The sequence below is a fragment of the Sinocyclocheilus rhinocerous genome, unplaced genomic scaffold (genome assembly GCF_001515625.1).
Source record: "Sinocyclocheilus rhinocerous isolate Xijiao unplaced genomic scaffold, SAMN03320098_v1.1 scaffold1065, whole genome shotgun sequence".
In the NCBI taxonomy this organism is placed as follows: domain Eukaryota; kingdom Metazoa; phylum Chordata; class Actinopteri; order Cypriniformes; family Cyprinidae; genus Sinocyclocheilus; species Sinocyclocheilus rhinocerous.
In genome coordinates, this window is record NW_015628720.1 from 1382969 (window position 1) to 1395452 (window position 12484).

Consider the following 12484-nt stretch of genomic DNA (forward strand, 5'->3'; position numbering starts at 1 on the left):
CTTTTTTGGAAAGACATCTACATTTATCCTCAGAAAAGCTTGCAGAAAATACAGATTTTTGAGAATCACCCTTCAATCTTTTGGTTTACTTTGCTGAATATAGCAAATGATGACAAAATAACCATTTAAAACAAGATAAATGGTCTATGTTTAATTTCATGAAGTGTGCGATTAATCACAGAAAAAGGGTGTGATTAATCTGATTAAAAATTGTAATCTATTGACAGCCCTAATTTATAGATAATATAAATTATATGAATATAAATATATACATGTAAATATTTTCAAAATATATACTGTATGTGTGTGTATTTATATATACATAATAAATGTACACAGTACACACACATATATTATGTAAACAAAAACTTTTATTTCGGATGTGATTAATCGCGATTAATTGTTTAACAGCAATACTTTAAACAAATAAGTTTATGCTTGGAGTTTATATTAAATGTTGTTTACAATGAATGCCACTATAATTTGTTTGTTCTGCTTCAAAGAATTTGTTGTGGAGTGAGGGAAACTAAAATGCATGTTGATAATGTCTATACATTTTTTGTTTTATTTACCTGTATTTTACATTATTTATGGATGTAATAAAATGCTACTTATATACTAGGGATGTAATGGTTCAAGTTACTCACGTTTCGGTTCGTATCACGGTTTTAGAGTTTGGGGAAAAAATGACTATTGTCAAATAAAAATAAAGAAAATAAGAACAATAATAACCTAATTACAAGTAACAGAGCAAAGATATAAATAAAATAAACAGTGCTTTTCAGGTTTTTTTTTAGGTAGGTCTAACAGTTTTTAGGCACAGAAATTGAATAAAGTAGTCAAATGTAAAATAGCATTGCATATTTGACTGTATAAATTAAAGATTAATCCTTATTAAAGTTACAAAAGCTATTCAATCAAGAGCAGTGAGTGATTTCCTTTTCTTTTGTTTTGTTGTTTGATTAACATTAAGAAAGAGCTGTCACTTTAAGACAATGCACGGATCCAGTAGACTGATACTGTACATTCAACCGACTATGTCTGCTAGGACTCTCACCAAGATGGGCATGTTTACATAATTTTTGTGTGAATTTGTCCTTTCAAGCACAAGACTTTAGAGAACTCAATATTTGCGTGCGTTCTGAGACGTGGGTTTGCGCGCTTCGAATGAGCACACACACAGATCTTCTCACAGCGCGCACGAGTTCTCATTCGTGTATTCTGGCTCTTTAATATTTAAACTGGCCAGGCTTAAATGAGTTTAGTTTAAACTGAGATTGCAGCGTGCGCTGTTCAGGTGCGTGCTATCAACACCCGGGTGATGACGGCATAAATGACTGCTCATATTCCAGCATACGGCACTCACATTGAACAAAGAGTGACAGGTTTGTCCATGTTTTTTTGGTTCATCGCTGTTGTTGTAATGTATTGGGAAGCCAGATTGCATATCCATCGACAAAAATATACATTTGCCGAACTGTTTTACGCGTTGTTATTTTCAACAAGCCACATTGTCAGATTGAAGTTGAACCGCGGTGCAAGTGCGTGCCGAACCGTGGGTGGAGAACGGTACGATTCAGTTTTTTACAGAGAACCGTTACACCCCTATTATATACTGATGTGACCACTGATGTTTTGTTTCTCTCAACAATGCAATTTTGACTGTATGCAACTTATTCTCCTGAAAACATTGTAAATTATGACAGAATTTTAAATTTCGATTTACTTCAAGAAGCACTAGGAATGAGAAGTAAGAAAGTAAACAATTGTTTAGACTCTACTTCATTATTCCAGTTTCTTAACAAGCTCATGTGTATTGCATATTTTCTTGCGATGTTTCACCCTCTTCAGTTATAGGATGCAGACATTTCAGAGCACGAAATGAGCAGAACAAGGTACAGCAGGGGTTTAACAAACCTGCGAGCAGCTTCTCTGTGATTTCCATCAGGTCATGATAGTCGGCGTAAGCCATGTAGAACTCGCATGTGGTGAACTCTGGGTTGTGTGTGAGATCGATGCCTTCATTACGGAACTGACGCCCAATCTCATACACACGGTCGATTCCTCCGACTACCAACATCTGAAACGTTGATATAGGTTAGATATTATGCAAGATAACTCAAGAATTTCAATACTGAACTACTACTGCAGTGACACATTTACCTTATGGTAAAGCTCAGGAGCAATTCTCATGTAGAGCTTCATATTGAGCTCATTGTGGTGGGTAATGAATGGTTTTGCTACAGCACCACCAGGTATCAGGTTCATCATTGGTGTTTCGATCTGTTAAACACATTCACAAATGGCAACCATTAAAACTTGAAGGAGCTGAAGAACCTCTCAGCAGCACGCAACCTAAATGTGCACTGCTTTTCTTTGCAGAAACCAACATCCTTACCTCAAGAAACCCAAGCTGGTCCAGAAAGCTGCGGAGATAGGTGATAATCTTGGCACGGGTAACAAACTTCTGTCTCACAAAGTCATTAAGAATCAGGTCTAGATATCGCTGTCGGAATCTGGTTTCCTGAAGGAACAATGACAAAGTTGATCATGTAGATCAGTACATGCAACATTATGAATGAAGAATACCTTGACTACATTGCATAACACATCAGATAAATTCATTAATGGGCACTGAAGCATCTACTGACAACTGTTACAATCTGTAAATGCTAAATCTCTGAGTGTAAGTCAATGTTGCGTAGAGCAATAAGCACTATTCATAAAAATACTAAAGATTATACATTGATTCCTTTTGTAAATACCATTCAAATTCGCTATGGAAAGTGTACTTAATGTGCACTTGTAGTGTACTTCAAATCTTAAATTTATATTTTCAAAAAACTGTACTTGCAGATAATACAATCTTAATGAAATAAAAGGCCACTTTCATTAACTTAGTACATTTCTAAAAAGTTCAGATTGGAATAATTTAAAATTAAAAGTTTTAAAGTACATTTTAAATTATGTCTTATTCTTATGCTTTAAAATAGTACTTATTTTGATGTGTTAACCAACATTCTAAAGCACATGTAAAATACTACAAACTAACACTTACTTTCTGTGTTCACTTACTTAGGTCATATATTAATGTGCTAAATTGCAACTTCAATACAAATGTGTAATTTCAATATAAAACATACAAATTTCAATAGAAATTACATTAAAATATATTTTAGTTTCCCATAAATGCTTGTCTGTGCATTCAGCAGAACCCTTCAACCAAATTTCAAAGTAAATGTGAAATCACTACTGCTGTCAAATGATAAATCGCGATTAATCGCATCCAAAAATAAAGGTTTTCCTTTACATGTGTGTGCTGTGTTTATTTATTATGTATATGTAAAGACACACACATACAGTATATATTTTGAATTTTTTTTTACATGTATATACATTTATATAATTATATCTTATATTATATATAAATATATTTAATATATAAACATAAAATATTTTCTTAAATATATACATGCATGTGTTTGTATTTACATATACATAATAAATATACACAGTACACACATATATTATGTAAACGAAAACTTTTATTTTGGATGCGATTAATCGTTTGACAGCAAAAGAAATACATATAAAGACGTTCTTAAATCCTACTAAAGTTGGTCAAAAGGAGCACTCTAAATTTCAGTCAATCGAAAATAATATAAATTTAAACTATAAAACATTTTCAATTAATTGCAACTAGAATGCAATTATGAGCTCAAAAACATTACATTCAATCTGCACTTAAGTATATTCTTGTAAAGTATATTTTTTTCCATAACAAGTAACTGTTTTTAAAGTATGCTAAAGTGTACTGCTTTTTCACAAGGGACTGGCAGCAACTGCTGTGTTTGTGCTGTGCTTCTGTACTTACACTAAAGTGTAAATAAGAGTCAAAGAGGATGCTGATGAGGAGCAAAACTAAAAAAGTTGTTATTTCCAAGGTGTTTCAACAACTAAACTTTACCTTGTCTTTCAGGCCAAAGTGAAGGTGGGGAAGCATATGAAGACATGGCGACAACAGGGTCATCTCGATCGGGATGATGCTCAGCTCGCCCTTTTTTGTCTTGCCAGGGTTCCCCCGGACCCCAATGATGTCCCCACGCCTTAATTTGTTGTTGATGTGCACAAAATCTTCTTCTGATTTGTAGTTCCTAAGAATAGCAGACCAACAACTGGTTATGTTCCTGCGATAAAACAAAAATATGACTGAAACGTGATGGGGCAGAGTGCAGATCAGACCTGGAGTTGGCCATGACCTGCAGCTTGACTCCCTCTCCTCGCAGGTCATAGAACAGCAGCTTGACACCTGAAGCCCTCTTGGCGTGGATACGACCTTTCAATCAAGCAAAACGCAAAGGTGCAAAATAAGAAAAGGATCTGTCTTTAAAAGTATGTTCCAGGTCAAACTGCAAAAAATATCTCTTTTTGTTCATTTATCACATTTTTAAGTGGATAAAAATCATAAAATCATTGACAGAAACAGGTTGAAGATATTGATTAATCGTTTTTAATCTTCATTTTGAAGAACCAATATCAATTCTTAAATCCCAAGATCTCTCTTTTAGTCTATGCTGTTTTCTGTTGATGCATGAGCAAAACTCAACTAAACACTATTTGTAGCGCATGTGGCTTTCAATATTAAGCGCAACAAGCTTTTTGCTTGGTTACTTTTTACTTTACGAAGTCTCAGCATTTCGATTTTATCACAAAATGAATAAATGTCATTTTGACGCTCTTTAATGTGTCATGATAGATCGCCGCAGCCACAATTCAAGCGGCTTTAATTTCAGTTTTGTATTTTGCTTAGTTCAGTTCAGTGCATAATTACTTAAAATACAAGCAGAAAACATTCACCCGATAAACTGAGGACGACATCTGTCAAGTGGTCTCCTGGCTGAAGGTTGTTATATCGGTCAATGAACTCTGTCAGCGACAAGTCCACATTGAATTTGTGAGGGTATGGGTCTTCAGCTGTTCCCTTCAAGGCTTGAATGGCTTGTGAGCGAATCTTGAAGTATTGCTGCATTGAAAACAGAAAGGGAAGAAGAAACTGTTACAATTAGGGTTGGGAATCGAAAATCAATTCCAATTCCAGAATCGGATACTTGTTGTAAAATTAAAATTTCAATTCCAACTATCAATTCCTGTGTGCTAGGGATGCACGATATTATCGGACCGATATCGGAATCGGCCGATAATGGCTTAAAGTGCAAATATCGGCATCGGCCCGATATGAAAAAATATGCCGATATGTCTTGCCGATAAGAGAATTAACTCACACGCACTCAGGGTGTGCTAGCAATTAGATCAAGTCAACAGTGTGGTAATTCTTGAAGTGAACTTTTGCCTGAATGATGATTAGATTCACTGTTTTGGATCCCTGCATTTAATTTGAGAATGCACGTACAAGATGATGCGTTCCGTGTGTGATAGAGTCAACAGTCACTAGCGTGCAATAGCAGCAGTGGCAGCCTCCCCTGGGTCCTAATGCCCGTCTGATAAGCCATTTTATTTACATGGGGGGCGCTGTTGGCCTACTTGTAACAAAATGAAAGTAAAATACACATATCACTAAGAAACTTGTGTTTCTGAATAAATAAAGCAGTATCAATCTCTTAAAATCATGAGTGTGTTTTGATTTAGAGGTCAGAAGCTATAGCTTACACATGAATTAAAAAAAAGCCACAAACATGACACTTGTAAAATAAATAATTTTATATATGCAGATTTATTCATTAATGTGTAATATGTTTTTTTTTTTAAAACAAATTATGAGTTCTAAAAGATTTTCAGAATTTTTACAACTCTTTTGCCTTAGACCATCTACAAATGTTAAATCTTAAAATAATATTTTAAGGATACCACTGCATCTTTCTGAAAAAAAAAATGCGATTGATATATAGTTGATTTATAATTATTTTCAAAGCTTTCAATGTACTGTCATTATAAAATAACTTCATTGTTTATTTAATTCTAACAAATACGTTTTTGTTAAAAACTAACCAAAATTACAAATAATTTTTTATAATTTCTGCACAGGAGAGACTTGGTGTTGTTTCAAAACAAAAGAAAATATATCGGCATCGGCCAAAATGAGTTGAAAAATATCGGCATATCGGATATCGGCAAAAGTCCAATATCGTGCATCCCTACTGTGCACGCATCTTTTTGTTTTAGTTGGCGAAAAGGGGGCTGTTAAAAATGTATTTGAATCAATCATTCAAGAGATTCATTCAAAACCACTGATTCATCCACTAATGAAACAAGTAAATCTAGAGTGAGTCATTGAATCATTTATAAATTCCACGAGATTTTGTTCAGTTGTCTAATATTTATTCTTCAGAATTGCGAGAGAACTACAACCTCAATTAAAAAAAAAGTCTCAATTTATCTAGTAGGGTTGTGACGGTGAGGAAATTTTCCCACCGGTTAATCGACGTGTGACAACACCGGTAATACCGGTATCACCGCGGGGGCGGGGCATTCCCTCTTTTTCTCGCTTTCCTTCGCTTTTAAATAGCTTGTTAAAGCGGCATGCGCATTTTACTTTCACTTTGAAATAGCGGCAATTCGGCGTAAAGCAATTGTTCTTTTTTAGTTTATTTGAATTTTCCCTCTTTTCGTTGCTTTTAAATAGCTTAAAAGCGCCGTGCTCATTTTACTTTCACTTTTGAATTAGCGGCAGTTCGGCGTCAATTGCTTGAATGCAACAACAAAATACAACGTCAAACTCACTTTAGCCTATATATAAAACATATAGAACTTTTATTAACAAAACAAATACAAATACACCATGCTATAGGGCAGGCTATGCCTAATATAAAATAACAAATAACTTGCATAAAGTTTAAATAGGTATACAAAAACCGGAAATAGGCTAAGTAAACATGTATAATATATAACCAAATAAATAAGAAACGTAGAACGTTTATTAGCAAAACGAGTAAGAAAGCTTGAAGGCACGGCATACACCTTGATGTCAAATAAAATAAATAAATGACAAAGTTTAAATAAAGTAAAAATCAGCAAACAATGTGGAACCAATTAAATAAGAAACGAATGTTTAAAAAAAACTTCCAAAATCACCTTAGATAAACGGCAAAAGTCAACAGGCTTTTCAAAATCCAAAATACACGGTGGGGGACGGTGACGCGGTGGGCAAGTGACGCAACCGGTGTTGCGGCTTAACACCGGTATCACCGTCAGCACCGTCTATCGCGGCAAGCCTATTATCCAGAATCTTGCAGCTCTATTTTGCACACAAACAGCTCATAATAGAGTACAGTTTTTATGCAGCCTGCTGAATTTTGTTCATGGTATTCAGCAGCAATTAAATGTTTGCACAAAAAAAAAAAACACACAGAATATATATGTTTGATATCTAAATGTTTGACTTTTTTACCACATTGGAATTGAAACTGGGAATCGATAAGAATCGGAATCGTTAAGCAGAATCCGAATCGGAATTGATAAAATTCAAACGATACCCAACCCTAGTTACAATTAATTCTGAATTTATGTGCCAGAAATGTGACTTCTATAATCAATACTCAACTTACATTTGGGTCCAAGGTTTCCTCATCGGCCCCATATGCATTTTGCTGCGACTTGTCATTGGTCTCCTTCTGTTCCTGATGTTCTTTGACCTTGGCATCCTTCTCAGCTGCTTTCTTCTCAGCTTTCATGCGCCTTTTCAGCTCACTGAGGACATATAAGAAAGAAAATCAGTCGCCGTGCTTAGAAACACTACAGGCATTGGTGTTGCACATCTAGATGTGGAAGCCTTTAGCAAGCACAATTTTTTTTAGTGACAAAAGGTTGGTCGCTTTTTGCATTAAATGGAAACACCACCAACCTTTTGCCACTTCTCCAGCGACTTCCTTCAATAAGCAAAGGCAGGTTTTGTGAGCTGGGAAGAGCAAACGTCTGCGGCCTGAACGCTTGCAGCCTGCATATTCTGACCAGAGTCAACATGATGTGAACGTCCTATTTGATGAATCAAGAAAAATCAGGGTCAGATTCATTGCACCCTTAGCAAAATGTGCTTTACGGATGGTACTGTATGGTGATACTATGGTACTCTGGAATTAGTATTCACTATCATAAAAATATTTTGGTATCGTTGTTGTTTTTTTTTCTTCAAATGAACAGGGACAGATGCATAAATTATGCTTCGCATTCTAGAATAATAACACATATGCGTCCTGACAGGTGCTAACAGTTACCTGACAAACACAGCTGACTCTGAATGATTCGTTCTTTTGAGTCGGATCGATTCTATGAATCACTTTATAATCGGTTCACAAATAAAAGCAGTACTTCCGCCGAATTCGGAACAGCATAAGCATACTGTTATTTGCTTGTGTGACATGCCTATAAAGATATTGCAGAAATTGAAAGAGTTAGTTACTGTAATGCTCGCAAGGTATTCTGCATTCACCTTGCGTCAGATTTGTAATGAGAAGTGAAAGCATTTAGAGTGAACCGAGAAAATACCGAAAAAATAAGTTACTTTAACAGCCTAATAGCAGAAAAGCCACAATAAGATAAGCCTACGCAGTCACGACGTACAATAATCGCTAAATCTTATTTTTGAACGGTTCTTATAAACGAACAGGGTCACGGAAATGACTCGGACTTCTCATAAACGAACACGCCGTTAGCTTTCTGTAGACCGTAGACATTTATCACGACGGACGCGATAAGCCACATAATACACATAGGCAAACTTATCTTGAGTGTTATTTCGTACAGAATCAGTTTAAGCGCTGTAATGCTATAAATGTGGGTACTTTTTGCTGAGTTTCTCTCCATCCACAACAGCTCCGTCTGCCATGTTCTCCGCGCTCCTCCGCCAAAGGGTACTGTATATGTCAACCAATATAAAAATCAATTGATTTTAGAGGCATATTGTTTAGTATAGATTTTGTGACTGGGATGAGTAGGAAGAATGTGTCTCAGTTTACAAATAAATGAAACAATTTTTGATATGCAAAGCCTCATTTGCAATATTGAACTGTGACTTTTATTATTTTTTTAAAGAAAAAGACTACCAAAGGACAGATATATCGCACTTGCACACTTTACCCATTACATTTTATTTTTTTTTATTTTTTTTTAATCAATTTATAAATGTATTTTCAATCAAAACAGATGTTTAGATTTCATAATTGAACTATAAATAATTTATAATTGGTCCCAAGAATCATACAAAATATAATTTTTAGGAGCAATGCTTGTTTTTATGGCTTGTATTTCCCAAAAGATTGATGAAATCGTTATAGGAAGTCTAGTTCTGACCAGCCAGTTATTAAATCCCCTAAAAATCCAGAGTGGAGAACCATGATATCCTTTTTTCAATAGTGAAAGTACAACAGAAATGTACAACTGAATCACATTATGATGCATGACTCTCAACAATGTCTGTGCAGCCTAACCATGATGTTACAATAGTACATAGGTTACACAGATTATTTTCTTTAAAAGATGACATTCTGTACGGAAAAAAAGAAACAAAAATACATATGAAATATGTCATAATTATGCATTTTAATTTAAATCTATAGGCACTGATTCAAATTTTTGGAAATTCTTGAGACAAAAATTTATATTTTCTAAAAAAAAGAGGTATGGTGAAAGAGTAAATATTCAAAAATAACAATTAAATATACAATAAAACGCTTTTTCCAGTTCCCGTTTACAGTTCTTCCCCATGCAGAGATATATGAGAGCACCCTTCAAGCACAACTTCTCCAAAGAAGAGGATAAAATAGTCTACTAAAAAGTAGGCATAAAAAAATCACCCAAGGTTCTGAGCAAAAAACCGGTCAAAAATTTGACATTGAATACCATAGCAGGCTCAAACGAGCCATTTCTGTGACATTACAGAGAACAGCTCCCTCATAATGTATATATTCATCCTGATGCTAACAACAAGACAATCTGCCAACTAACTTCACCTCAGCCTACTATTCTGAGCACACAAACTAGTTTGGCAGCTTTACGTCACGTCTGACGCAAGAACACATTCACAAGCTTTAAATATATAGCCCACGTAATGTTTCTCTACATTCAAAACAAGCTCACTTCATAGCCGAATATACAAACCACCTGAGCCACAAAAATGGCCAATTAGGATCAAAGGTTAAACATGGGCTTTGATTTTGACATGCTGATGGCTATTTATTGGCTATAACATTTGAGAATTGATAAAAACTCTTTCCGCTACATAAGATAAAGGGTTGCTTCTCCAGCATATTCAGCATTTGTATTTAATGTATGCCTTGTCGATAATACTGGTTGGACACTCCCTTCTGATTTGCCAATAAAAACAATCGGCCTTGTTACAGCGTACCAGACACTGGCAAATAAAATAACCCAACCCATCACAAGGACACAGAATGATATAAGCATAAACTATCATTATTTTAGAATCAGTAAAAGAATAAATTTAATAATGACACACTTTTAGAGGTTTTATCATAAAATAATATGTCACACATATGCATGTGTATAGGACACTCAGACATGCAAAACAAAGCAGACACCAACTAAATGAGATGGCAAGAAATGACTTATGTAAACCATAATCAAACATAAATATAAGAAGCGATTTGTTTTTCAGATTACTGATAACTGCTTTTTTTTAAAGCAGGAATGAACATTTCTAATTGGTATAGTATTATACGGATTAGTCTTAAATCGAAGTCCAGAGAGATGAAAGACACTAGAATTATTAATACAGTAAACATGGTTTGAGATAGACATCTTGATGAAATGTCAACGAGTCACACTGAAAACATATATAAAGTGTTCTTCCCCATGCAGAGATATATGAGAGCACCCTTCAAGCACAACTTCTCCATAGAAGAGGATAAAATAGTCTACTAAAAAGTAGGCATAAAAAAATTACCCAAGGTTCTGAGCAAAAAAACGGTCAAAAATTTGACATTGAATACCATAGCAGGCTCAAACGAGCCATTTCTGTGACATTACAGAGAACAGCTCCCTCATAATGTATATATTCATCCTGATGCTAACAACAAGACAATCTGCCAACTAACTTCACATCAGCCTACTATTCTGAGCACACAAACTAGTTTGGCAGCTTTACGTCACGTCTGACGCAAGAACACATTCACAAGCTTTAAATATATAGCCCACGTAATGTTTCTCTACATTCAAAACAAGCTCACTTCATAGCCGAATATACAAACCACCTGAGCCACAAAAATGGCCAATTAGGATCAAAGGTTAAACATGGGCTTTGATTTTGACATGCTGATGGCTATTTATTGGCTATAACATTTGAGAATTGATAAAAACTCTTTCCGCTACATAAGATAAAGGGTTGCTTCTCCAGCATATTCAGCATTTGTATTTAATGTATGCCTTGTCGATAATACTGGTTGGACACTCCCTTCTGATTTGCCAATAAAAACAATCGGCCTTGTTACAGCGTACCAGACACTGGCAAATAAAATAACCCAACCCATCACAAGGACACAGAATGATATAAGCATAAACTATCATTATTTTAGAATCAGTAAAAGAATAAATTTAATAATGACACACTTTTAGAGGTTTTATCATAAAATAATATGTCACACATATGCATGTGTATAGGACACTCAGACATGCAAAACAAAGCAGACACCAACTAAATGAGATGGCAAGAAATGACTTATGTAAACCATAATCAAACATAAATATAAGAAGCGATTTGTTTTTCAGATTACTGATAACTGCTTTTTTTTAAAGCAGGAATGAACATTTCTAATTGGTATAGTATTATACGGATTAGTCTTAAATCGAAGTCCAGAGAGATGAAAGACACTAGAATTATTAATACAGTAAACATGGTTTGAGATAGACATCTTGATGAAATGTCAACGAGTCACACTGAAAACATATATAAAGTACTAGGAGGAAAATGACCAAACACATTTTTCACTTAGATATTTTCTTTCCCCATTTGACTGCATAAGAGTTTTACAAAAGAAAAATAGCTTATAGATACTCAAGTGCACCGAGACAGAAAGGTATTAATGACTGTTTACAAAAAGTGTTGAAAATAAAGATCTCACTGCAGACTAGCATTCTTGATTATGTTAAACAGTTAAAAATAGAAATCACAAAGTTATCCGAAGCTCACTGAGAAAGTGGGGTGTCTACAAATCGTGTTCAGGCATAACTGCAGTCATCATCCCATGTGTCCTGATCTTCTCTTTCTGTCACTGTAAATATAAAAGAGAGACTTGAGGCAGCGTTTCAGTTCCTCAGACTGCCTCTGGGGAATCTCTAGGTTTCCAGGTGCCTCAAATATCCTACTGTGTATGTTGTTCATATCGATATCAGAATTCTATTGTATCAACTGAATATTTAGTGATATAAATTTTGGCCATATTGTCCAGCCCTACGTTAAAATTAGTTACGGCACTGAATTATGAGTCATACAAGCAAGTATGTTCAAGAATATTGA

The 12484-nt window shown here is 34.8% G+C and overlaps 1 protein-coding gene across 2 annotated transcripts in view; it reads right to left on the reverse strand.

Annotated features, from left to right (window-relative positions):
- LOC107738348 (lysine--tRNA ligase-like) overlaps window positions 1-8858 on the reverse strand; it is a 14950-nt gene extending 6092 nt beyond the window's left edge. Inside the window, exons 1-9 of one of the 2 annotated variants that reach the window (XM_016550094.1) lie at window positions 8796-8854; window positions 7859-7989; window positions 7563-7704; window positions 4858-5023; window positions 4243-4336; window positions 3968-4154; window positions 2399-2524; window positions 2164-2283; window positions 1918-2080 (exon numbers count right to left, since the gene is read on the reverse strand). In XM_016550094.1, coding sequence (XP_016405580.1) covers window positions 1918-2080; window positions 2164-2283; window positions 2399-2524; window positions 3968-4154; window positions 4243-4336; window positions 4858-5023; window positions 7563-7704; window positions 7859-7977 — 1117 coding nt within the window. In that variant the 5' untranslated portion in view covers window positions 7978-7989; window positions 8796-8854. Of the gene's footprint in view, window positions 1-1917; window positions 2081-2163; window positions 2284-2398; window positions 2525-3967; window positions 4155-4242; window positions 4337-4857; window positions 5024-7562; window positions 7705-7858; window positions 7990-8795 lie in introns of both variants that reach the window. The other variant, XM_016550095.1, reaches the window with a different exon arrangement.
- Between the last annotated feature and the right edge of the window lie 3626 nt (window positions 8859-12484).